Source organism: Chenopodium album, chromosome 22, assembly GCF_948465745.1.
Source record: "Chenopodium album chromosome 22, dcCheAlbu1.1, whole genome shotgun sequence".
Lineage (NCBI taxonomy): Eukaryota > Viridiplantae > Streptophyta > Magnoliopsida > Caryophyllales > Amaranthaceae > Chenopodium > Chenopodium album.
The window spans coordinates 7,102,972-7,129,863 of NC_137855.1; the positions used below are offsets into that span (position 1 = coordinate 7,102,972).

Consider the following 26,892-nt stretch of genomic DNA (forward strand, 5'->3'; position numbering starts at 1 on the left):
TTCTTTGTTTGTGCCTGATTAGTTCTTCACCTTCTTGTGCTTATCCGATCCATGCCCAACTCTAAACATATACTAGTATTGTATAATATATTGTATAATAGAGTGCTTCGTATTACAGTTTACAAAGTTGAAAACTAAAAAAAATTAAATTTTAAAAAAAAAATCTGACATTGGAAAAATTGTGATTGTGGTATGGAGTACGTAAGGTTGACGAGTTTGCAATTGAATGGGAGTCAGAAAAAAAGAGTAAAGACAAATATAAAGCAGCTTGGAAATTGGTCTGGATTTTGCCTAAGATAGCGGGGGACTTCTTTCTCAGTTTCAGTCAGAGCTAGGTTCTACTTGTGTCAAATTAAGTTTCACTTTTTATCACTCTACTTCACAACCTTTTCTTCCATTATTTTTTTTAACCATAAATGGAAATTGATTTAGATATGACTCTTATTATTAAAAATTACTCTTTCTATATCAACATTTTTTTCTAAAGAAACAAGGTCGTATTTAATTTACCTTATTTTCACTTACTTCATTTGTGTCTAAAGTGAATTGTTATGATTTTTGCATTATTTATCTAATTTACTTTGACTAATGTTTGTAATTTATACATAAGAATAAATATAATTTGTGGATGCTTATTGGAATCATCTATTTGAATAACTAATTAATATTCATCTATTGTTATAACTTATACTCGTATTTTTTAATAGTTAAAGATATTATCAGTCAAACCTTTGTATTAACATATATACAAAAGGGAAATATTTCACTCATTTAAACATGGAGTGCGTATTTTAGAAAAAATAAGTCCTGATCAAATTAAACCAAATAAATTAAAAAAAAAAAAAAGCAAAAACAAGGTGAACTAAACAAGCTTTTACTCTCACATGTGATTTTTGTTTGACACTATGTTACAGAGTTTATTTTAAATTCGCTTAAGTCTGAGAAGTCAGAGAACAAATAGTCGAAAAGTATGTTATACTTACATGATTTTCAGGTCTTTGAACTTAATTAAACTTGTCTAATTAAATTTGATAAACTTTATGTTAGTTATAATTTAAATTGATATTAATAGCCCTTATTAACCTTTATTAGTTCTTATATAATTTTTTCACAACTTATCTAATTTGAACTATATTTCATAATGTTTTTTTTCCTATACAAAAAGGTAAGGAAATTAATTAATATTAAAGCACCTTCCTCACGAGGGGAAGTACTATATACTTTGTATTTCATAAGTATATATGTAGTATTATATCACAATTCATAACAATTAAATTACTCCGTAAGTGTTAAGGTTAACATTTGTTTGATCACCACTTGAAATTGATAATTAAAATCATAAGCATATATAATACACAAACCCATCAATCTAATAATAAATGTGATTTATCAACACAAACCTACCCATATTGATGAAACTCATGAATTCAAAGGGTATTTATGAAGAAGGAGAAGAAGAGAGGAAACCTTAAAATACAAGCAATGGAGTAAAGATGACAGTAAAAACAAGCAGAGGGGAAAAAAAGGGGTGGAAGTAAAAGGGGAAAATGAGGAATAATAAATCAGAAGGAAGTTGATGAACACGCAATGCACAAATATCTAAGACTGAAATTTAAGAGATGAATGACAGCAAGAGTGTGAGTTTGTAATAAGACGTAGTAGTAGTATGTACTTGTGTATATGTAGGCTAGAGGCAAAAGGAACCAAGGATAATAGTGACAATGATAGTAGTACTAGTCCTACTCTATTAGCTATGGTTTAAAAGAGGATCATTTAATCCACACCATACTTGCACTAACGTCATCCTCACAAAACCAAAAAAAAAAAAAAATAATGCTCGTAAAAAAAAGTTTTAAAGTTAAAGCAGTATAAAAAGAAAATACCGAAAATTAAAGTATACGTGTGATCTTTACCTCAGTTTTATTTAATTGTTATAGTCGGAATTAAATCAAAACGATTCATATAAGATCTTCATTTTTGTAAAATTGTTCCATGTTGATCGTATATGTCTCTTGGTGCATATATTGACTATTATTATCATTAAGTGGCAATTAGCTAATGTTATAAAAGGTTGATGATATTTTAAATTTGTACATTGAGATGAATATAACAAGATTTATCATGACTATGATTTTATTTATGTTTAATGTTCAATTATTTCAGGTACATCAACAGGATACCTATTAATCCTATCAGACCATGCATTGGAAAGATCTTTGCTAACCACCTTAGAAATACACTTCCAAACAGCACAATTGCACTTAAATCCACTCCCAAAACACAATTGGAATACCCTATCACCCTTCTTAACTCTCTTTTTGGCTTCAAGATAGCATAAAGAGTACCATGTTGAGGAGGATGAAGTGTTCCCAAACCTATATAGTGTCATCTTAGATGCCTCAACATCCCTATCACTTAAACTTAACCTATCCTTGATCGCATCAATCACAGCCTTACCTCCGGCATGGATGCAAAAATGATCAAACGCCTTCTTAAAATTTGGGACATAGGGAGTTTGCTTCTTCTTCCATGGCCTAAGCTTGTTCCACACGAAATGGAAGGCAAATCTTATTTGCTCCGAGTAGGGTAACACTAGAGGCCCTAGGGTGGTCAAGTTGGTTTTCAATGCTTCCCCTGCTACATGGACCACCGTTCTAGAGAGGGACACACCTACCTTGCCCTCATCATCGGCTCTTTGGAATACACACCTACAACAATAGCAAATTCAATCACTTTATGGATAAATCTAGCGAAAATAAAAAGTTAGGCTAAATGGCTAACATGTTAGTCACCTAACACTCAATAAATGAGTAAAAGATATTGGACCCTACTTTAACATCAACTTTGTTTGCTTCATTCGAGAACAATTATGTCAATTTCTTTACCAAGTGTTAATGATGCATGTATATGCGATATCAAACCAAAAAAAAAAAAAAAAAAGAAGTATACGCACCCATAAGCATCATCCTTGGCACCTAGATGGGTTCGAACTATGTGTTCTAGCTCATACTTAGCAATGGCTCACATTTCCGATTAGAGAGCAAAATGCCTGCACCCCCCATCCGAAACAAACAATTAGCAAGCAGCATAGACTTCTGATTCCCCATGTAAACATTAGAGCAAATAGTCTCAGTACTAAGAACCAAAGCCAGAGAGTTTTTATGAACTTTAAGCAAGTCTTTAGCCAAGCTAATCGCGAGGATTCCAGCACTACACCCCATTCCTGATAGATGAAAGCTCCTTACATTGCTTCTAAACCCGAATTTATTTATAACCATAGCAGATAATGAAGGAGTTGGACAATTAATACTGCAATTAGTCACAAGAATATCAATACTTTTAGGACTAATCTTGTGTTTTTTAAGAAGTGTTTCAACAACTGTGAAAAGTACATGTTGTACCTCACCAATTGCTTGCTTTAAAGAGCCATCAGTAGGAATGATATCCATTCCTACTGATGAATAAGTCTCATTCCCCATTCCTGACCTTGTGATCACTTTCTTTTCGAACTCGTTTACTTCTGATGTTCTGAACTCTTTCTCTCGCAGTGCTGAGTGTTCTATGAATGCACCTATGGAAACACGGTGGAACTCGGGTGGTTGGAAACACGCAAAATCGACTAGGTAGATTTTGGCACGCCTCCGAGTGATGTGTATAAAGGCAAGGATCAATATAAAGGCAATAATGAATTTGAATTGAGAAAATGAACCAAGGGCTTCAATGATACAGTCATAGAATTTGATGTAATCATGTTTAATTAGTGGAAATACCTCCATTTTTCTTGTAAAATTATGGGTTTTTTTCGGAAATTTTACATTTATTCTTGTTAGCATGAGTTTTGAACTACTGATTTATACTAGTATGAAGAACTTGCAAGCATGCACGACTCTGTTTAAGATGCATAACTGACGGACCAAACTAAGCATTCATGCAACTTAAATTTTACAGGAAAAGAATTTGATGCGTATGTATGTGCAACTCACATTTATAACTGTGACATGCTTAAAATGTATAACACGACTACACGAGTCCATGTAGGTTGTTTGGGCATTTAGGGACTTATAGAGCGCAATGGCGCATGCATATTGGTCCAATTCAGGGTAGTACATCATCAATGTATAGACAATGATATTCATAGACACTTGCAACGGAAATCAAAATCACGGAGCAAAACTAAGAACAAGGCTTATTATGTAAATGCTTAACAGTCAAAAAAGAATGTATATAAATTCAGGATGAGTTGATTAAGCGAGAAATTGTACTTTGAAAGAACCATTGCGCCAAGATCCTATATACTTTTTGAGTCAGATTAAAACCGTCCCAAATTACATAACCATCAGGGTTAGTACAAACTGGAACCCCTTGAGATCCACATGTTCTAGTCGGATTAAAACTAAATCGCCCTCCTGCTCCACAACAAGCTTTCCGAAGATCAGATGTGCCATTGAATCCTGAAGGAGATCAAGAAGGAAATTTGTTTCAATTATATGACGAAATACAGAATGTGCAAGCCTTTCAGATGTACAGAAACTCTGCAGCACTTACCAACACGAGGAGCATTCTGCAAAAGTCGATTAAAGGGATTGTTATAATCACCATATATGATGGTAATATTCTTATAATCTTGCTTCAGCAATAGAAGTCTCTTTTTTAGCTCATCGTTGTGATTGAGTGACAAGTTGTTCAGCAAACGCTGTTTCCTGTATGTTGCAGAGTTCTTGGCTCGAAATGCTGTGATATATGCAGGAAAATGGCCTAAAGAAAAGGTCCCCGGGACAATTATCTTGGTAGCACCACTTTGGATGACCCTCTTAACAACATTAACAGCATGATACTCAATTAATACTTTGAAAAAGCACAATTACATCAATATTAAGAATAGATGAAAGCAAAATGCCAGGATTAGTGCTCAGTGTTAGGAGAACAAACTTACTATGACGCCTTCAATAATCGCTTGGACAACATCAAAAACCATGGTATTGGCATCCTTCATCGTTTTCCCCTGTGACAACGCATAGTAATAGTCATTGCTTCCTATTCCCCCAACTATAAATAGGGAATTCTTCAGTTTTTCTGCACAATCTATTCAACCATTTCGATTAGATCAGAATCAATGCCAATTGCCAAGTCAAGTGTGCAGGACATGGTTACCTTAAGAAAATACTTTGTATGTTCCAGGAAATTAATATGTTCAATAAGTTTAGCCAAGGGTCTATCAGTTCAGATAAATTTGTAAATGTGCTACCAGGTTCAATTCGTTCCTAAAAAGAACGCAAATGACTGTGTATGACAACGGTTTTTAAGGTGAAAAGAACGAAACTAATAGTTTCTTAGGGCAGAATAGGTGAATTTGGAACGCAAATGACTGTGTATACCTTGGTCATTATAGCAAATGGAATTGAAGTGTGACCACATCCAATCAAGCTGTACACTGAGAGAACTATTTGTGACAGGATTTACTATGTTTTTATCTGCAAGAGACTCTGTTGGCAAGGCTGTGGCACCAGCAACCGCAAAATTTACTCCATGAGTGAAATCAGCATCTCTGTTTAAGTATGGATTCAAATGCGGAATACCCAATGCCTTTGCTGATCATAATCACCAAAAGAAGTCGGAAATTAAAAAAGAACAGTAGTACATTACATTCAAAAGTAAAGTTGTTATGTAAAGGCTAAATCTTGATGGAACATGATGTAATAATTGAATTGATCAAATGTGTCCATATTATCGTATCGAATCTAACTTGTAGAAAATGAGAGACTTCAGGGAAGTGCTTAAGTCATGACTCTTGCATTCAGGAAAAGGAAATCCTAATTGAGAATTATAGTTCAGCACAAACAAAAACCAATTACATGTGATTGCATAAACTAACCAATTACATTTGACTGCATAAACTAAAATATCTACACAATTCTGATTGTATAACTTAAGCAATGTAAGAACGTTGCGTTGACACATGATACTAATGATTCGAAACAGAAGCACATGCTTGTCGCTGCCCCAAAATCAAGTTTCACCACTCACAAGTGATGAATCAATGAAAGAAAATTGATGCATAACAGCATAAATGAAATCGAGAAAACAATCAAGAATTGTCAAAAACTTACCCAAGAAATCGATCATTAGTTGACCATTTGAGCATCTACCAGTGGGATGCTTAAGGAAGGATTCACCATAAGGAAGCCGAGCAAAGGCTGAGGCAACTCCATTAGGACTCTCAACAATTAAGTTTCCGGTATCAGATAAGGAGTCACCGAGCTGATAAATTGATGTGAGTTTGCTACTTCCTGTCCTGGCTGCAGGAAGATGTCCAATACCTCTAGCAAGGCATGGCAGAAGGAAGAGAAAGCTCAAATATAAGAAACACATCGTAAGAGATAATTTGAGATTCATAAGAAGATAGTAACACTCATACTATGATAGCCCTGTAATTTCTGGTGAAGATGTTAATGACAAAGAAAAGAGAAGGAAAAGAACAGAAATGTAACTGAATTTATGTAAAGAAGATGGTGAATCCAGTTAGATCACATTACTAGTGGGTTTAAAAAGGACTTATAATTATTTCCACAGAATGTTATAGTTTTGTGTAACACAGTTTTGGTAGAAATTATGCTTAGATTAATCTGCTACACTTATTAATTACTCCTACAATCTAATTTGATATATCTGTTGCTCATAATGTAAGATCTGATTCAGACTAATATTGATCACTTTATTAGTAATATAAGAGATTTAAGAAAGGAAATAACTGCAGTCAAAAATTGCAGAGATCTCATGCACAGGAAAGCAGCTTTAACAGTTCAGATCACATGATAAGTTAGCTTTTCCTTCTTTTTTTCTGAATTCAAGTGTGATATTGAAGGTGTTTCAATAATGACCAGATAAGTGTTTAGAGGTGTAGAACATATGAAAATTTGTTATGGTCGACTGGTCATGCCAGTTCCTACTTTGAATTATTAGTTTCGACTGTGCCGACCCAAAGGCCCCACCAGCACACCGTGCTCACAAGGCTTATGCCAGGCCATGTTACCCTCGCCCAAGCCCTGCCATGCCTAGTAATCAAGAGGTCTCATGCCAGGCCATGTCACCCCCAGGCTCTGTCTTGCCTTTGTAATCACCATCTCTTCCAAAACAAAATTGTATGGTTTTCGCTTTCTTGTTGCACGTTAATTACTACCTCCGTTAACTTTTAGTTGCAACTTTGTAATATTTTATATCTCACAAATAATACCCCCAAAGTTGCAACTAAAAATTAACGGAGGTAGTATAATTAATTTGCCACTTCCCTCACAGTAACAATTCCCATCCTGCCATGAGCATCATTTATTCGCCCCAAAAGGCAATGCAAAAAAAGCCTCAAACAGATGAGTAGAGGCAGTGTATCCATCAGGTATGTTGGTTTAATTGCAGCTGTGGATACACCATACACCACAAGTCCGCAACAGTGCGAATAAGCAAAGCACATTCATTCTCAGGAATCCAGAAAAAAAATCAGAGTAGAAATTCAACTTTCACCAAAATTGGATTATTATCATCATCAATTGTATGTTACAGAGCTTGGTTACCAAATTCCAGAATTGTATATAATCTGCAAAAGTATAGCTTGGGAGAAGAAAGCTAATAACAACAAAAACATCCTACAAGTACACAAAGGACAAAAATTAGTGCCCCATATGTACAATTCTTGGAAATTTTTTGATTTGTTTAAAGGTCAAATAAGATAAACTCCACTTAATTCTTGTGTGAATTATCTAAAGGCACAAAGTTCCCATACTGAGCTTCCTTATCTTGTGAGTTTTTATGGTCATAATATTCAACTACTGCAGCTCCAGCTAAGGCAGCCAATGTAAAGGCCTGAGCGTGCAACCTGCATTAGAACCATGACATAGTCAGTAAGTATGAACATCAAATAAATACATTTATCATGAAGCAAAGATAGAACATATAAACATGGATGCTAATGTATCTTAATTTTCGTCTTCTAGCATAATAGACATTTTAGTATCCATGTACATGTAAAAGGATGAAGCTAGGGGTTTCAAAAGTTATACTTATTGCAACTTAAGGTACTCAAACTCATTAATAATGTCAAGCTTTCTAAACTTTCAAATTGAAACATACAAATGACTAATTGACATTCTCAATTTCTAGAAACATCTCCAAAGCAGTTTCTACATGTTAATTTTAGCCTAGAACAAATGAATTATTGACATTGTCAATTTCTAGAAACATTTCCAAAACAATTTCTACATGTACATTTTAGCCTATAACAAAAGTAATACCCAGTAGAAACACAGTATTTTGTCAACTCAAATCACACCTATCCTCCAGTTAACATACTTTAACAAATCAAGAAAAAAAATCAGGATATTTTATCACAACCAATAAGAGGCAGCCTTATAAATGAGCTCATTTCCTAAACAGTAACAAATTGGCCTAAGAAACCTTGCAATGTCAGTAAAAAAAATATCAGAGCAATAGACTACATAAGAATCTTCGTGAACGACTGCAGCATATAATTGAAGTCAGGGGAGTAAGTAATTAACCACGGCTCGAAGATTTAAGTCAGTCCAACAAATGTATTCGCAACATCATCCTTGTAAAAGGCAAGCTGGATGGTGCCAGTACTCCAGACTCCATATAAAAGCAATATTCAAGCTCATAGTACCAACACTTCGAAAATTATTTCAAGGCTCTCACTCCTATATATTCATAATTTAAGAGGCTACTAGGGACAAGGTAACTCTCAAAGTATAAAAAGTGATCACAAGTCATAAACTTCAGCAGTGCTAGAACATGCATTCATGGTAGTTATGTAGCATAATTCTCAACTCTTCACCAGAAAACAATAATCTCCATATATGATTATATGAAGCTTTAGGACAACTGATACTTGTATCGCATGTACCAAACATGACCTGTCCAAATGCTATAAATCTCCAACTACCAGCAAAGGTGATACCAACAAATCCGATAAAAGATTATCAACTCTGTCATTTCTATTACTCTTCCTCAGATATAGATTTCTCTACAAAACCCAATCTCTAAAACTCCCATCAAAAGTATACTACCCCTTGGGCATAATCCCAATTATTATTTCATGAAACCAATACATTCAAATAAAGAAAAATGCACTAGGAGTCTAGTAGCAACTGAATTCATAAATTACAGTGGCCATACATACCAAGAAAGACACATGTCCCCTGTCCTACAACACTTCTCTATCTTCTTCTCTATCTTTCTTTAATTCTTACATTAAACTTATAATACTTCATCTTCCAAGCACACTTCATCCCTTCATCTTCATCTCCCCTCTTCAATTCAACCTTTTCCTTTTCTCTCTTTAATTACAGTGGCCATATATACTCTCCAAGTGAAATTTATACATTACCTAAGGGGCTAAGCTAAATTTTCAACAATAAAGCATACCCACCTCTTTAAATCCAAAATTACAAAATCAATACCCTAGTTCTGAAATTGTTGTACAAAGGTAAGGCTAACTCAATTCAGAAACATAACACCTTCGAACTTTTTTTATTAATAATCACAACATAACCCCTTTGCATGCATTTCAATGAAGAAATTAAAGAAGATAAACACAAAAAATTATGATTATAAAACCACAATTAACAAACCCATGTCCCATAACTTAGAATAAACACATAAACAAACCCAAATCAAAAAGTTATCAAATCAAGAAATTAACCTAGCGTGGATGATCCTAACACTGGTTTTCATTTGTGGACGAGACCAATTGTACGCAATTGATCCTGTAATTCCACTCAACCATAAACACCCTGCAAAAATCAACACAATCAATTCAATTCCAATCAAATTTAATCAAAAAGGGGGCAACTTTAATCATATTAGGGAAAAATCAAAGAAATTACCGACGGTACGAAGCTTGTGTTGAACAACCCAAGACCTAACAGATTCCATGGTGGTTTTGGATTCTTCCGCCATTGATAAAGATTAAGAATTTAGAATTGATAAAGAAAGAGAGGAAATTGAGGGAATTTGGGAAAGCGGTGAGATATTAAGGAGAGAGATATATAGAGGGTAAAGCGGGAATAGAGAGGAAGTTGCAGGCAAATGAAAGTGTGCAACTTTGAAACTACCTTCTACCTGAATTTCCTGTTTTCAAACCCGTTGGCGGATTGCCGAACACGAATTTCTTTCTTTTTTTTTTTTTCTTCGTAGTCAAAGCACGTCATTTAGTTTTGAGTACTCGTTAAATTTGTAACAACGCATGTGAATGGTAAAATGCTAACTCGCTATGTTTGTTTGATCTAGGACACATGTATCATGTATTCATGTGTTTCAATGTATGTGATAGGGCTTAGTTTTAATCTATGAAAGGAATTGGTGTTGTTGGGGTATGGCTCATTGAAGATGGAATCCAAACCTTAAGTTGTCTCCAATGTGAAAGGGATGTTTTAGATATGAGTTCAAGCAAGAAACGATTGTGATTGTAAGAACCAACATACTGATTACTTTGAAAAACGAAAGAAAAATGTGCGATTTCATGACCAACTATCTTTGAAACAGTTGCTTGTAAGTTAAGAAAAAAAATGCAATATCAAGCTAAAGATATCAGTTCGTTATAACATGACACGACTCAATACATAAAAAATTCGACACAACATGTACAAGAGGTAGGCATGATTATGAATGCATGATACAAGACACTACTATGCATGTTGAGTCAAAGGATAATAAACACAAGTTAGATTTGCCTCGATCATGCTACCACAACATAATGAAATGAGGGCTTGGGCTCGATGTGGACCACCCTTTTGAAAATTTCAACACAACAAGTAACGAGTGGATTTAGTCTAATCCGGCCCAACACATGGAACAACTCCACAATCATCTTTAAACAAGCATATACACACCTGTAAATCTGTAATAAATTCAAACAAGGCACCCAAAGGAAGACAAGCTAATTCTAGTCTCAATACTCTTAGCATTATTGTTAATCCCTCTGTTCGATATTAATTGACACACTTGACTTTTTTGTATCAATTTTGACTATCAATATCTTTAATTAGGTATTAATAAGCTTTATAAAAACTTAATAATCCAATATATACACTAAGATAAATACTACTACAACTTACTCTTTAACATTTTAATGTATATATGTAATACTCACTCTGTTATTTTTTGTTCTTCCCATTTGGAATCTTGACACTATTTATAAGATGAGAAAATCCTATAAATAACTTTAATATATACAACATAACACGTATGAGCAAGAGATAAGCATGACACAATACGAAAAGATACAACACAACATAAGCAAGGGTTACACATAACACACACGAAAAGATACAACACAACATGAGCAAGAGGTAGGCATAACACAACACGCTACTATGCATGATTGTATATGTTGAGCCAAAAGGATTTTAAAATAAGTTAGATTTGGCTGCAAATTGACAAAACACATGGACTTGGGCTCTGTGTGAACTACCCTTTCAAAAATTTCAACACAACATGTAGTGAGTGGGTTAAACTTAGCACATGGTACAACCCCACATACATCTTTAACTAAGCTCATACCTATATTAATAAGACATACAAAAGGAAGGCAAACACAAAATTCTAATTTCAATACTCTTAGTCATAGTGTTAACTTAGGCCCTGTTTATTTCACCTTATATTTGCTTATCTAATTTGGTCTGGTCTGACTTGACTAAACTTTGACCTTAAGTGTACAATAATCTATTATGAAAAAAATATCAAGTGTGGGCTTTGTTAGATTTGTAATAATGTGTATTTTATTAATATGTAATTTTCATAATTCTTTTCATTACGAACTTAAAGATATCTATACTATCTATTAAAAGGCGTTCCTTTTAAAGGAACGGTGCCACGTGGCACTCTTCAATGTATACGACACCATATCACAATGCCACGTCACTATTTTTGCGACACATAAGCTTGCAACTTTATTTAACAAAATAAATGAATTATGATTTGATCTAGATTCGAACCCGCAACCTCCAACAAATAAAGGTTATACACTTACCATCTCAACCACTGTTATTAGTTTTTTAACTTTCACGTAATTAACATTATGTATTCCTTATTAATTAGAGGTTATTCAATTTACTTATTCTTCACAATATTAGAAAACAAATATATATGATGTTAAAAAAAACCGTAACATCCGAGGCAATAACGCTCGGATCAAACACTAGCTATACAATCAATTGAACATAATTATCAAATTAAAGAAGTAAAAAGTACAAATTAGCAATCCGGGGCATCGCCCGGGACACACACTAGTTTAGCAATAAAAAATTGCACATAAAACGGTGACCTAATTTGAACTTATTATTTATGATCTGATCTGAACTTATTTTTTCTGAAATAAGTAAAAATAAGTTAAACTAAACTAAGCTATGGCGATCAAGCTTGCTAAAAGCCATGGTCTAATCGACATCATCATAGAAGGTGACAGGCAAGTGCTTATTAATCGTTTATCCAAAGCCTCAATGTTCTTCACTGATCCCGACAATGTCCTTGATGATATTTTATCTTCTTGTTGCTCCTTTAATTCCGTTAATTGGTGTCATGTTAAACGAGATGGAAATGTAGTTGCTCATAATTTAGCTCTTTTAACACCTTTTGGTACCGAACATGGAAGAACCTTAGCCTTGTGAGGTTTCTCCATATATGTATTGATGGACAAATTATCAATATAAGCTAAGCGACACTGTGTGAATATATGAGGCTCGATTCTCTGTTTTTTCTTTTCAGATGGAAGGTTTTTTTTTTTTTCCCTTTTTAGATTGTAGTTCTTTTTGTTTAGATGGTAGTTTTTTTTTTTAAAAAAAGAATTGTGGCTTTTCTTTACAAAAAAATACAAAAAAAAAGACAGAATTGAGAGGGGTTTTTTGGGAAAGTGAAATCAATAACTATATACTAAAAGACACACCAGCCATGACACGTGTCATCTCCTGGTGTGTCCATAGTATATTTTTTTTAAAAAAATAAAAATTTATTTAAAGAAACAAATAATATGACAAAGATACAATAATGAAAAAGATATGAATATATATCCCCACCATCAATTATCTCACAGAATTTAGGAAACAATAATAATCACCAAGAAAATATTCACTAAATATACCATGATTATCCTAACATATATACAGTGATATATAATTATGCATTTTTTCCCTTAAAAAAAAAATCTTTGATTCAACAAAAATAAGGAAAATTTAACTTTAAATTTTCAGACTTAAGAAGGATACCCTTCAATAAAAGACTTAACAAAGATAATAATAATAATAATAATAATAATAAAAATAATAATAATAATAACAACATATAATAAAAGGTCAATAGACACACTAGCAATGACACATGTCAATTTCTGGTGTGTCCTTAGTATATTATTTTTTGAATAATTAATTACTACGAAGTATAGTTTATTTAAGGAAATTATTTTAAAAAAGATGTTTGTTTTTGTCAAATATATAAAATGAGCAATAATATTTACCATTCTTATTCAATTTTGTTCAAGATATTTTAAACAATTTTTATATTTTATGCTATAAATAAATTAATTTGTCAAAAGAAAATATGGGGTAATTAAAATAACTGTGCATTGCACGGGAACTAACCTAGTTTATCACCTAAAACCCCTTTCACTTTATACATAGGAAGTTAAGAGACGCACGAAAATTCGTGCGTGTTCATATAAGTAATCTATCAAAATCAATTCTTTGTTTTTTTTTTCCAAAAGGAATTTTTTTAGATGGTGATTTTTTTAAGGAAGGTAGTTTTTTTTTAAAGGATGGTTGTTGTTTTCTAGACAAAAAATGAGAGGGGTAGTTATCAATTATTGTAGGATAGTTTTTTTTTTTTTTTTTTTTTTTTTTTTTTTTTTTTTTAATTGCACTTATTTTTGGTAAAAATGTAATTTTAAAATGAAGAATGGTATTTTAGGAAAAGCAAAATTTATCGATCAAAAGGTCCTTTCTTTTTATATACTACTATAGATAATGACATCCTAACGGGTTTTCCAAAAAAAATAAAAAAACAAAAAAAAAACTTTAGTTCCCGAGCTTAGTAGTCTAAAGATAAGCATAAGTAATTATTGAGTAATATGTATTAGAAACAAGTCATGGATTTGAAATTACTCTCTAGCTAAAACTTTATAATGAGGGCAATCTTTAAAAAACGTTATGGTTAATGTCTCAACCTAAATTATATTAGTATAAAGGTGGTGGTAAAAGTTCATGTCCATTTAGTTTATGATTTTAAAATTTGGGGCAATCTGTATTCCTTTATAATTGTTGCAGAGCCAAGTGGCCAACACTAGCAGGTGTGTCTGAGAACCGAGAGTCAGTGTGAGACGATGATGAGGAACAAAGCTTTGCTTTCACTTGCTTCTGCTTCCTCGCCATTTTTAGGTAATCTTCTTCATCTTCCTTCTTTTTCCCCTCTTTCCTTCGCCATTTCCCCCTTTCCATTTCTATTTCATTCCCGATCTTACTCTTATCGTTCCAAACATTTTGATTTTCATTTTAATAATGCTGATGCTGATGTTGATGTTGATGCTGATTCTGATGACCCCAATTTGTTTCTCAATTTTGTAAGACAACAAATCCAAATTAGGGTTTACTACTGCTGAACATCCTCTTTCCCTCTTTCATCGTATGAAATCGATGCGCCCTCTTCCTGATATTATCGATTTCAATCAACTGTTATCATCCATTTGTAAGATTAAACCCAACCCCCCTTTCTCCACTGTCATTTCTCTTTATAGGCACCTCCATTTCCTAGGTGTTCGTCCAGATGGTTATTCCCTTAACATTCTCGCTAATTGTTACTGTCGCTTAGGCTTTGTTCATTTTGGGTTGTCCCTTGTTTCTTATACCATTAAGCTTGGTTATCACCCTGATATTGTCACCTTTACTACTCTCATCAATGGCTTCATTCATTCTAATCAATTCAACAAAGCCGTTCATTTGTTGGATCAAATTCTCAAGCTTGGCTACCAACCCACATTAGTCACCTATGGTTCTATCTTCAAAGGTCTGTGTAGGTCCGGTGATAATGCCGGTGCTCTCAAACTCCTCAGAAATATGGAGTCTTATGCCCATTTTATGCCTGATGTTGTCATTTATAACACCATCATTGATAGTCTCTGTAAAGACCAGTTATTACCTCAGGCTCTCCGCCTTTTCAAGGAGATGAAAGTCAAGAAAATTTGCCCTGATGTTGTCACCTATAATACCTTAATTCGTGGTATGTGCACTCTGGGGAAACAAACAGAAGCTCAACAAATGCTCACTGAGATGTTGAGGAACAACATGACTCCTACCACTGAGACCTACAACATGTTCATTGACATGTATTGTAAAGATGGCAAGGTTGGTCAAGCACGGGAAATTTATGTTCACATGACCGAGAGAGGATTTGTTCCTGATGTCATCACTTACAATGCTTTATTAGATGGATATTGTTTACGTGGTGAGATGGATGACGCGGAAAAGCTTATGGATTTGATGGTTGAAAATGGTTGCAAACCTGATGTAGTTACTTACAACAGCTTAATCAATGGATATTGCAAGTCTAAAAGGATTGACAGAGCTCTTGGTCTGCTCCAAGTAATGCATTGTAACGGATTAGCTTCTGATGTTATCACGTACAACACTCTTATAGATGCCTTGTGCAAGGATAATCAGCTTGAGCATGCACATCAGTTTTTCAAGGAAATGGAAGCTCATGGACTAAAGCCAGATGTAATCACTTGGAACTCATTGCTTGATGGCATGTGTAAGAATGCACAAATTGATGAGGCAATTGCAACAATGAACCAAATGGAGAATACTGGAGTGGTCCCTGATATTTTTACATATTGTATCCTAATGGATGGATTGTGTGAAGCTAGGCGTCTTAGAGAAGCAGTGGACATCTTCTCCTTTCTCACAGCTAAAGGGCTGCATGATGTGCGCGCTTACAACATAATGATGAAAGGGTTTTGTAAAGAAGGGTTGCTAGCTAAAGCCGATGAATTATTGAAGAATTTGGAGGACAATGGATGCTTTCCAGATGAATGCACTTTCAATACAATTATTAGAGGATTTATAGATGGAAAGGATGTTAGGAGAGCTTTAGTGCTTATCAGCTTAATGAGAAACAAAGAGTTTGCTGCTGATAATCACACTATATCGTCATTTGTGGGCTTACGAAATGATCCAAATATTGGTGATGAAGACAAGGAATTGCTGAAAAAGTATTTGGAAAACTGAGCAAGCGATAATTACGAAAAGTCGAAAGAGCAATGACTAAAACATATATGATCAGCTGTGACAGAGATGAGTACACAGATATTGTGAATGACTTGTGAATCAGTAGGTCACATATTTAATATGTAACTTTTGATTGATTGTAGGAAAAAACATTAACATCTATGATTTGGAACATTTGATTTTACTTCTTTTTGGGCTTGCTTTTACTTGAAAAGTGCTCATGGAAGCAGATGTGGATTGGCCTATTGTATTAATTTCTGTGTGTTTACTTGGTATCTTCCAGCGAGTTGCATTTGTTTTTGTATTATTCTTTGAATATTAATGGAGCCAGAGCCCAAGTTTAGCTGTATCTCACTATCTAAGCCATGATACAACCATGGCAGATGCTAGGTTCAAGAAAAGGGCATTTAAGGTGCGTTTCAGCTTTGCTAAGGGCACAATTTTACTATATTATGTAAGTAGGATACTATACAATGAAATTATTGCAGCATACAAGAATCTACTTGTACTTTAGTTTAATCCATTCATTTGAGATGCGTTAATACTATTTCCTTAGGTGTGTTTCAGCTCTCTGCAGAATAACTTACCCATTGAAGTCACTGTATCATTGAAGATTTTGCTTCTTCAGGGCACTAGGAACTTGCTGAACTAATTTCCTGTTTTTGATCACATAGCATAGTTATAATTTCAAGATTATATCCTTTTGATCTGGTCTTCTTCTGTTAGTTTCTTTTCTTTTTTCCCATTCTGAAAAAAAGAAGAAAAGAAGCAAAAGGGGTAAAAAAAAACCTCAGGTTTGGAGATCAGTTTAAGCTGGTTAAGCTGCAATATAAAAGATACAGCTCGGTTTATAAGAACGTTGCCCAATCTCATTGGAGCTCTAATAGACTATATAGCAAAGTCTGCAGAATTATGATATGCTTGTTCGCAGACTTGACTTGTTTGCAGATTTAAGTTTGTTTACAGATTTTAGTTTGTTTGCAGATTTTAGTTTGTTTACAGATTTTAGTTTGTTTGCAGATTTTAGTTTGTTTATTTGCAAATTAGAATGTGATCGGGGTTTCTATTTTTTTTTTTTTTTTTGTTTCTCAGTATATTTTACTAGGCTTTCCTACTGAGTTGTATTTGTATAGCATGCTAATTTGGACTGATTTTTTTCTCATTTCTGTTTTGGTTTACAGCATAGACTTTCTGTTTTGCAGTACTACATAATAAATTTTGAGTCATGTTCTCATTCTCCTTTGGTATGTAGATTTGTAAGAGGTGCAAGGTCATGAGCACAACTGATTTTGAGAGGAAGAAAGAAATAATGAGACTTGTTTTCGACATGGCAGCTGAGTTAGTTACTAATCAAACGGCACTACTTTTAGTCATCTGAAGTGTTCAGTATAGGAAACATTGTTTATACTTGAACATTCAGTAAACACCGAAAATACTACCAATATATTACAGCTTGGTAAAGTATCTTGTTTAGAAGCTGAATTACAGTCAGTTTTACAACAAGGCATGGAAAAATCCAACCAAAGTTGCGTAATGATTTGAACTGAAAACAAAGAACCTAATGAAGTAGTCTTAAACAGCCTCAGTAAAGATTTTAAGATAGATATAGTGTATCCTACTCCGTATTTCATAACCAAATAGTCAATTATGTCCAAAGGTTGAGTAATGTTAATAGTTCTACTTGGTGTACAACCCTTAAAAGTAAGCAACTTTGGGGTGTGTTATGGTTTGCAGCCTAAATTTCCTAAATAAAAGTCACATTTCATCCAAATATCTATCCCACTCTTAAATAAAAGTTATATTTTACCGTTACTAGGTTTTTATTTACTTTTATTCTATTATATACTATATCCTATTAGTATTTTATTATTAACCTTATAAGCATTATTAAGTACTCATCTTTTTGAGATAGTTTTGTGATAGATGAAGGACATGAAATTGTGACTTTGTGAGTGATTTTTTTTTTTGAGGGAGTGAATAATCAAGCCTGGACTCAAATAGTTGGAAAATGAAGGTAATTTAATGTGAGGAAATAAATTGGCGATTAATAATTAAATACTCCGTATAAAAGTAGGAATAGCAAAGTCACACTTGATTCTCAAATTCTCATTTCCACATATCATACGTTCTATTTTTTATTATTACATATAATTTTTAATTTACAAATTTAGTTTTGAATTTCTCACGTGCCAAACGTTTCATTTTTTTATTATTATTGTTCACATTTACCGAACTCTTCACCAAAAAAAAAAAAAAACATTTACCGAACTGAGTTGAAATGAATATTCTATGATAGAAGGGAATTAGGAACTGAACTAAACTGATTATAGCTGAACTAACTTGAAATTAAGCTAAAGTGAACACTGAACAGACCCTTAGGGCTTGTTCTCCTTGACTGAACTGAATTGAACTTATTAGAGCACAACTAAACTTAACTTATTAAAGCTGATCTGAATATTTGATAAGAAAAGAAAATTATAATCGAATGAGAACAGACCCTTAGTTTTGAATTTGACGCTTTCCTCAAATCCAAAATCACCAAATAAGAAAACTCCAACCAAAAAAAGCACAATAATATAAAATCAGTCCCCTCCCAAGATGCTGCCACGTGGATAAACAAAAAGATCAAACGTCTGGCGCACAATAAAACCGTAGATTAAAAGTACCGAATCCAATCTCCACCTTTATAAAACCCTATTTTCTCTCTCATCTCGTAACAGCTTTCCAGAGACTTCTAATTTCACGGTAAGTTACGTCTTCTTCTTGTTTTTTTTTTCCCCTGTTTTATTATTATTTTCTTCTGATTTTATCGAAAATTCAACTTATTTTATTTTTCTTTGATTAATAAGTTCTTCAGTTAACATTTTCATCGTACTAGTAGTTAAGTTCGGTAATTTTGCTTCTTCTTCTTGTTTTTTCGTATTTTTTTTTTTTTTAATATCTTGATTTCTTAGCTAGGTAGATAAAAACTAGGTTTTGGATTATTGTTGATTTGTGGTAATTGGAATTTTATTGTATTGTTAAATTCAAATTAGGGATTTTATTGTCAATCGCCTTATTTTTTTGTAATTTGATGGTACATCGACGTCGTATTCAATTAAATTAAATCAAATTAATGTTGAATTCTTGTTTTCTTGTGAGTTTTAATTGTCCATTTCAAAAAAAAATTTAAGTTTTTTTTGTTTAGTTAGAATTGTCATTACTCATTTTTTTAATCGTAATTAGCTCAAATTTGGGAATCTTTGTGATGTTTAATTGATTCATCAGAACGAAGATTATCCTATTTATTACACTTAATTATTACTCCGTAGTATGTAGATTTTGGGCAATTGCTGTAGTTTTTGACACGAGCTCGAAATATTGTTCTAAAGAAAATGTTTTGATTGTTTAACTTTTCGGATTAAAATTTGCGTATTCGAATTTAAAATTTTCATAGCTAATTCTGTAATCATATGTGAATTATTAGATTTTTCTAAATTTTGTTTAAAATAGATTGTTTTCTTGTTTTGAAGGGAATTTTTTTTACAGAATCCTGCGAAATTATCTACTTCCATGTTCACTATTGGAAATTCTGATAGTTGGCTTTATATTGCTGTGCAGCTTTTGTCAAGTTTTAATCTTTGTTAAGGGTTGAAGGAAAACATGACGAGACGAATTTACCGTACTATTTACGTTGGTAATCTCCCCGGTGATATTCGCGAGAGAGAAGTCGAGGATATCTTTTACAAGGTTGGTCTTTATATAAGTTTATGTGGTAACCCCATCTTGAATATGAGTATTGTCCTTGAAATGAATTATTACACTCGTAATCTACAAATTTATTAATAATTATCCAAGGTTAACTTTGTGTAGGTAGAGATGAATATATTATATGTGCTATTGTTGATGTTGTCATGATATATTCTATAACTGCAGTAGTTTTTTGAGATTGTAGTTTACTGGATTGCAGAGGCTTTATTTATTCTAGTCTTTTGAGATTGACTGAATACTGTAGTAGCTGAGTTAGGCACACCTATTTCTGGATTAGCCAAGGCAGAAGAGATGAGAAATATTTAGGCTATTGCTTTGTCTTTGTCCATATGTGATATAGTGTTGCTGAACGATAGAAAATAATATATTGATGATCAATCTTTTTAAACCAACAGTTGTGTAGTGTGCAAGACATACACAGGCATTGATGGTGAGGAGTATGACTCTAAAAGTCAATTCTGAAATAAAAAATATTTGTGATGTAATAAGTCATTTACAATAGCTCGTGATGCTCTCAGTTAAAAGTGTCAATTAAGAATAATTGAATGATGATCCTACTTGGGCGGTTGGGCCAAAACTATATAGTGAAGAATTTAGGATTGTGCTTCTCGCTCGAGAAAAAAATGTAATAGCCTGTATGTGGATTTTTTTATATTTTAGTTTTAAATTAATAATAATAATAATAATGATAACAATAATTTTCTGTTATTGTGTGTGTGTGTGTGTGTGTGTGTGTTGGGGGGTTATTATTCTGTTTTAAACCTAGCATTCAAACGAAATGTTAGTATGGCCCAACCTAGAAACTAGAATTTACTTTAGTGGTTCTTGATCAGAGATGTAAAAAAATGTAATTATGGTAGCTTAGTAAAACAAGGATTACTCACTATTTGTTTATTCTCTGATGCAGTATGGCCCAATCGTCGACATTGATCTGAAGATTCCACCACGGCCTCCTGGTTATGCTTTTGTTGAGGTGAGGTTAATTTTGATTGGTAGAGAATGAGCTGGTATTAGATGGGTGATTTGTGTTATGACTTATGAACTTGTAGTTTCTTTCCCTTACTTCTCAGTTTATCATTTTTTTGTTATATGCTCTTTACAGTTTGAAGATGAACGAGATGCTGAAGATGCTGTGTATGGTCGTAATGGTTATGATTTTGATGGGCATCGTTTGCGGGTTAGTATGCTTGGGATCTATTTTTCTGCCCGTCTATCCGAGCTTCTGTTTTTGTCTGTTTAGTGTTGCTATAATTACAATGGTGTTTTTAACTCTCTAGGTGGAATTTGCTCATGGTGGTCGAGGATCCTTATCATCTGACCGTCATAGCAGTTATGGAGGCAGCAGTTATAGGGGTGGAGCACCCAAGCACACTGACTATAGAGGTTAGTCTTGCATTCTTGCATCTCAAGTAAAATCTTTTTGGTTATTTTACAGCTCTAAGAAATTCTTGTGTTGGTGTTTGTGCAGTCATGGTCACTGGACTACCGTCATCTGCTTCTTGGCAAGACCTTAAGGTGAGTGATAACAGTTTTTAAGCTAGAATTAAGGAATCATTGTACTGTGCAGTTGTGTCTCGTGCATGATTGTTTCCATTGTATATCCATTGTTGATTGTTCATGCTTTTTTCTGATCTACTTATTTATTTCATCATTAGGATCACATGCGACGAGCTGGAGATGTTTGTTTTTCAGATGTATTCAAGGATCGTCGTTATGGTGGTAAGTTGGTGCACTTGATGCCTTGAATTTCTGCTTTCCAAGTGCTTCTTGCATCTGTGTCTGTGATTGCTTGCTCATTATGTGGTTTGGTAATGTGGGTGCTTTAAGTTGGAATTGTGCCTTGCATCCTATGTTGAATATATATGTAATGATTTAAGCTGTCCCAGCAACATTTCAGAGAAGAATAGTTATGAAAAAGAGACAGATCAAAGCAAAGGAAAGAGAATAACTATTATTATTATGCCTGGTGTATTGATTTTGTACTGATAATCAAGGAATTCGAGAGGGCCTTGAGCTCTTCTTGTCATGAGACGGTAAACAATTTTCTGGATACAATCAAAATTCATAGTGTCCTTAGGTCCCACACTTGGAGAATTGGAATACATCAGCATTATTGGGAGACCTTAGGGTGGATCATTACAATGTATTCACTCAACTTTATGAAGATGAAGTATGTAAGGGTTGGATATTATCTGGGTCACTGGTTGACAAAAATGGAAGAATAGTTGGACTATTAACTTAATCTTATTGCTTTAATTCTAGACAGAAACTGTGACATCTGGTCTTATATTTATTGGTTGACTAAATACTCTCCTTTCTTTTTAACATATATATTTCCTTAAGCTTTTTACACCCTCTTGTTTTAGACAATTTCTTATTCTTATCTGGAATCCGCCAAAATATTTTACTATTTTCTATGGGATATTATTTATCTTTCTCCCTAAAAAGGCCAATGGTCCTTTTTGCAAGCCTGGATGTGATAGATGCTGATGTGTATGTATACGTATTAAGGTTGAAAGATGAGTATTATCTTGCTGCAGTAATTTGAACTTTGCTCATTTTGTGTCATAGTTTGGATTTTTTAGGTCCTTTGGGTTCATTTGTAAAAGTTGGGACGTTTTGTGCGTTTTATGCTTATACTGTATATAATACCCTTTATCTGATTGACTATATTTGCAGGCATGACTGGGGTTGTTGAATATGCAAGTTATGATGATATGAAGCGTGCTGTAAGTTTCTTTGGTTCTGTATGTTGTTAAGAGACAGTTTTTACTTTCTATGTCCCTTTCCTTGTGGTTTAATTCGGCATTACTTGTCATGCAGGTCAGGAAGCTGGATGATTCTGAGTTTCGTAATGCATTCTCTCGTGCTTATATTCGAGTATGTCTCACTTAGAACTGATTCCTGAAATGTGTATATTTGTTTGAATCTTTTTTTTTTTCCTAATCTTTTTTTTGCCTGTAGGTGAAAGAGTACTCTAGGAGTATGAGTCCAGATGATAGGTCGAGAAGTAGAAGCTACAGCCGTGGCCGTAGTTATAGCCGAAGCAGAAGCCGAAGCCGCAGCTACAGGTGCTATTATTTGTTTTAAGTTGGAAATTGTTGTGACGTTCCGTTCCACGATATGATAGCATGTTGATGTGGTTTACTCTCATGCAGCATTTCTCCAAGAGGACGAAGTTCACGACGTTCTTATTCCAGATCTCCTTCAAGGTCTCCCTCAAGATCCCCTTCTCGTTCTCGTTCTAGGTATGTTGTTGTTCTTGTAACTTGTGCTTTTTAATCACCTTAAGACATTTTCTAGTATTAATTACTTGCCTGTTTAAGGGTTAATTAGATGGCTATTGGTGTTTCATTATATTTCAAGAAACTGCCTAGCTTATACCAATGACATAACTAGTTGGTTATGTTTACCTTCTATTGATGGGCCAGATTCTGGTGACAGACAATATTCTACTGATTATCCCTGCTTAATCTTAATTTAAAGATAAATAGGTTACATGTTTAGCTTCTAGTGTTGAGCCAGGATTATGTAATTGGTAAGATCATGTTGCACTAAATTTCCCTGATTTAACCTTGGTTAAACAATGCGCTGTTTGATTATCCTTTTGGCTGGTATAAGAGGGGAACATTATGATACAGCCCATTAAAAGGAGGGCTTCTTTCTTGGTAATAGCTAGTCTAGTACCAACCATAGTGTGAATTTCTGTGGTTTATTACTGGGCAAGCATCTCTATGGGAGATAATTTGAGGTTATCTTGGTATCAGCCAGATAATGGCATAAAATAGGCTGGATCAGCATACAAGAGTATGTATCCTTTATATTACTAGTGTTGGATGCTGCAAGACTAAATCATCTACAAATATGTGGATCATTCTTTTTTACTCTGTAAATTATTGTGAAGGCCATCAAGCATTCAGCAAATGTTGGGTTGTTATTTCAAGTTGTAACCTCTTCCCCCTCTAAATTTTCTATTTGTGCTTACATTTTTTTTGTTTATTTTGTTATTGACTACACATTCTCTTTCTTTATTTTCCTTGGTCTATGCTTTGTCTTGGATGATGCCAGAATGGAGTATGGAATAGTATGTAGTTTAGGTTTTTTGGGATCTAGAGAAATGATCTTTTTCATTGTCTCTTTATGTTCTGTCTGTTTTGATCATTTAACATCTGCAGTTCTGCACGGTATTGGTTATTTGGTTTTCTGCCTATCAGATGCATTTATGTGCAGTCGGGTGTCATATTTCTAGGCTATTGACCTGTTTTGGGTGGCACTTTGTGCTTTTTATGTCAGCATTGTTTGCATTTTTTCTGTCAGTGAAATTGAATAGTAAAGGATGGTGTCAAATTTCATTTTGATTTATTACTTAAATTTTTGTAGTTGGAGCGATGGACTGTGGTGAGTAAAGAGGAGTCATTGGATACATGCAGGTAGTTTGTCTCGTACATGGCATATGATGTGATGAATTTGTTAGAGGATATGGTATTCTAGTGCTTTACCATGTCTAGTGACATTATGCTTTTTGTTTTTAGATCTGATGAATTTGGGACCGTAATTTTGCTACTAATTGTACTATGCCTTGTTTTCAAGTCATGTAGAGTTTGTCCAGTAATTAAATATGCATTTTCTACAGATAAGTTAAAACTAAAGATGGAACATTTAAAAGTGATCATGTAGATAAAACAGACGGATTTTCCAAATTAAACCTGCCTCTTGATGGATTTTTAGGACACGGTCGTATTTGAAACATATGAGATGTTGCCGAATTGTTTTAATGAGTTTATGAAGCTTGTCTTCTTTGTTTCGTAGATCCAGCTCTTTGCGGCAGTCTGGGGATTGGACATAGGGGCTTGGATCTATTTGCACATCAAACCTTGCTCATTTCCATCCAGGCTGGCGTTTTATATTTATTGGATGTGTTCACTATTGGGAATTATGATTGTTGGATAAATTATTAAGGTATTATGTTTGGTGGAGGTTTTGGATGTGAGCTGGCAGAATCTTTGGTTCTATAAGAAAGAACTGGATTCTCATAGGTGTTCTAGTGTCTTGGAACACAGAGCATGTGTAGCCTAATTGCATAAGCATGAGAGTTGGTAGGACTCGTGGTAAAGGGATATTGATAGATACAATGTTTTATGCAATTTAAGTGCGAAACATGGTTTTGGGCCTTCTTTGCTACTCTCATTGAAGATATTCCACACCGATCTGACTGGATGTTAAGGTTGGAATTTCTTGCTCTATGTCCAAAATGGTTCTCTGACTGGATGGTAAGGTTGGAATTTCTTGCTCTAGTCCATAATGGCTCTCTTTCCACTTCCCGTTACTGGTGTAAATTTTTCTGTATAGTTTTGAGTAAAGGCAAACTAAGGCCTAAAGTCACCCTGTTGAATTCTTGTCAAAATCATGATTAATTGCTGAAGCTATCAAATTTATGACAAATAGAAGCTGTCATATTCATTACTAACATTTTAGCAATGCTCTATTTGATTTTCAGATCTTTATCAAGGTCTAAATCTCCAGTTCGCCGTTCTGTTAGCAGAAGTGTCAGTCGATCACGTTCACCCGCTGTATGATTTCTTCTGTTATGTTCTGTAAATCATACTCTTTTTCAACTGCTTTGTAATCTACAAATTTGTGAACATGCAATGTTGTGTATTGCAGGCAAGATCTGATAGAAGTCGTTCTGTTGAGTCTGAGGAGCGTTGCTGAATCGAGAAGATTATTACTGCAGAAAATAGAGGATGAGTGTAATGTTTAAGAGTTATGCTGTAGCATATACTTGGGAGTAGAATTGTTAGATTAAGCTGATAATGTACACTCTTACTATATTGGGACTGGGGCGCAAGGAGTTTACTCAGTAGATCAGATTAGTGAATTTCTCATCAGGGGATCTGAACTTGTTGCAGATTTTTAATTTTCTATTAAGCAATTGACTAATTTGGTCGACTTTAGTTGGTCAATAAATGATCTAAGAATTGTGGTTGTAAGATTTTTTATGTATTGGTTTAAAATCTTTAGGTAGTTCTTGTGCACTGTTGTGCTACTACAGTTTTAACAAGAGTACAGATGGTTTTGTGAAACCCATTGGTTACGTTATAGTTTTCAGAATTTCACTTCAGACTATTTAGTAAAAACCCTTGTAATTGTCTAAACCTTAACAATGAATTGTAGGCTGAAAGCTGTGTATAGACTAGAGAATTCGACTTTTTCAAGATAACCTCACTTTCTAAATACTACCAACATAATATGAATGTGTTTAGGAAATAAAATTGTAAAGTTCAGCAAATTCGTGTTTGTCATTCCTAAAGATACGAAGCATATTACTATCTTGATCGATTAGTTTCATGCATGATGATGCCAAAGTACATTGTAAGCAATATTAGAAACCACGTTACTTTCTTCCTCGCAATTTGCGTGAATTTTCTGAATTTTAGAATTGAAGTGCAGAATAAATACTTAAAAGTAAATTAATGCTTATGACTTTATGAGTTATGACGGACCTTTTCTCATTGCATCAAATAAAAATGGTGTTATTGGTGTTGTTATCGTCACAAACTCAATTGTTGGTGAATTTTTTTTTAGATAGAACTTTTGTTATTTACTTAAAAAGATCTCAACTTTTAATTAACTTTTAAAGTGACAAGTTTAGGGGACATTTTGTTCTCGAAACGGTCCCCAATTGTTTAATATTGTCCAGGGTTACATATGCATTAGCCCTTGTGGCGGAGACAATGGCTTGGGTGCGATAAAATTAAAAGGCCACTCAGAGAAGAGGGGATTAATTGACTTTTTTGTAAAATTAAAAGGCCACTAAAATCCTATAAGCACATTTAATCAACTTAACTTGTTGATTGAAGCCAATGGA

At 33.8% G+C, this 26,892-nt stretch overlaps 3 protein-coding genes and 2 pseudogenes across 6 annotated transcripts; 2 read left to right on the forward strand and 3 right to left on the reverse strand.

The window, feature by feature from the left end:
* Window positions 1-2,143: 2,143 nt before the first annotated feature.
* On the reverse strand, window positions 2,144-3,776 carry LOC145603836 (3-ketoacyl-CoA synthase 7 pseudogene; annotated as a pseudogene).
* A 454-nt stretch (window positions 3,777-4,230) lies between these two features.
* Window positions 4,231-6,947, reverse strand: LOC145606049 (acetylajmalan esterase 1-like). The gene is made up of 5 exons (XM_081662110.1): window positions 6,108-6,947; window positions 5,376-5,588; window positions 4,934-5,082; window positions 4,546-4,810; window positions 4,231-4,451 (listed from the first exon to the last, which is right to left on the reverse strand). The coding sequence occupies exons 1-5, from the start codon at window positions 6,391-6,393 to the stop codon at window positions 4,231-4,233; spliced, it is 1,134 nt and encodes a 377-aa protein (XP_081518236.1). The 5' UTR covers window positions 6,394-6,947.
* Window positions 6,948-7,509: 562 nt separating this feature from the next.
* LOC145605105 (uncharacterized) lies at window positions 7,510-10,048 on the reverse strand. The gene is made up of 3 exons (XM_081661125.1): window positions 9,891-10,048; window positions 9,707-9,797; window positions 7,510-7,867 (listed from the first exon to the last, which is right to left on the reverse strand). Exons 1-3 carry the CDS (start codon window positions 9,961-9,963, stop codon window positions 7,732-7,734), a joined length of 300 nt encoding a protein of 99 aa, XP_081517251.1. The 5' UTR covers window positions 9,964-10,048; the 3' UTR covers window positions 7,510-7,731.
* A 4,153-nt stretch (window positions 10,049-14,201) lies between these two features.
* On the forward strand, window positions 14,202-16,595 carry LOC145605570 (uncharacterized; annotated as a pseudogene).
* A 2,396-nt stretch (window positions 16,596-18,991) lies between these two features.
* LOC145603516 (serine/arginine-rich splicing factor SR30-like) lies at window positions 18,992-25,973 on the forward strand. Of its 4 annotated transcripts, XR_014104869.1 has the most exons (14): window positions 18,992-19,019; window positions 19,875-20,003; window positions 20,932-20,997; window positions 21,127-21,201; window positions 21,302-21,407; window positions 21,493-21,539; window positions 21,680-21,743; window positions 22,704-22,753; window positions 22,848-22,904; window positions 22,989-23,095; window positions 23,183-23,272; window positions 24,405-24,454; window positions 25,522-25,594; window positions 25,689-25,973. XR_014104869.1 is itself a non-coding variant. In XM_081659434.1 (13 exons), exons 2-12 carry the CDS (start codon window positions 19,917-19,919, stop codon window positions 24,424-24,426), a joined length of 771 nt encoding a protein of 256 aa, XP_081515560.1. In that variant the 5' UTR covers window positions 18,992-19,019; window positions 19,875-19,916; the 3' UTR covers window positions 24,427-24,454; window positions 24,834-25,162. The 4 variants fall into 4 exon arrangements, 3 of the variants coding, with proteins under 3 accessions (XP_081515560.1, XP_081515559.1, XP_081515558.1); XM_081659434.1 differs by lacking the exons at window positions 25,522-25,594; window positions 25,689-25,973 and adding an exon at window positions 24,834-25,162; XM_081659432.1 differs by lacking the exon at window positions 24,405-24,454 and having other exon boundaries at window positions 18,993-19,019.
* Window positions 25,974-26,892: the final 919 nt, after the last annotated feature.

Coding starts and splice junctions, on each gene's coding strand:
- LOC145605105 (XM_081661125.1), bottom strand. CDS start 9,963: ATGGCGGAAGAATCCAAAACCACCATGGAATCTGTTAGGTCTTGGGTT. Junction 9,798..9,890: donor ACACAAGCTTCGTACCGTCG/GTAATTTCTTTG, acceptor TGATTTTTGCAG/GGTGTTTATGGTTGAGTGGA. Junction 7,868..9,706: donor GTTAGGATCATCCACGCTAG/GTTAATTTCTTG, acceptor GTTCTAATGCAG/GTTGCACGCTCAGGCCTTTA.
- LOC145603516 (XM_081659432.1), top strand. CDS start 19,917: ATGACGAGACGAATTTACCGTACTATTTACGTTGGTAATCTCCCCGGT. Junction 20,998..21,126: donor CTGGTTATGCTTTTGTTGAG/GTGAGGTTAATT, acceptor TGCTCTTTACAG/TTTGAAGATGAACGAGATGC. Junction 21,540..21,679: donor CTTCTTGGCAAGACCTTAAG/GTGAGTGATAAC, acceptor TTTCATCATTAG/GATCACATGCGACGAGCTGG.
- LOC145606049 (XM_081662110.1), bottom strand. CDS start 6,393: ATGAATCTCAAATTATCTCTTACGATGTGTTTCTTATATTTGAGCTTT. Junction 5,589..6,107: donor ACTAATGATCGATTTCTTGG/GTAAGTTTTTGA, acceptor GATTATGATCAG/CAAAGGCATTGGGTATTCCG. Junction 4,452..4,545: donor GCAGAATGCTCCTCGTGTTG/GTAAGTGCTGCA, acceptor GATCTCCTTCAG/GATTCAATGGCACATCTGAT.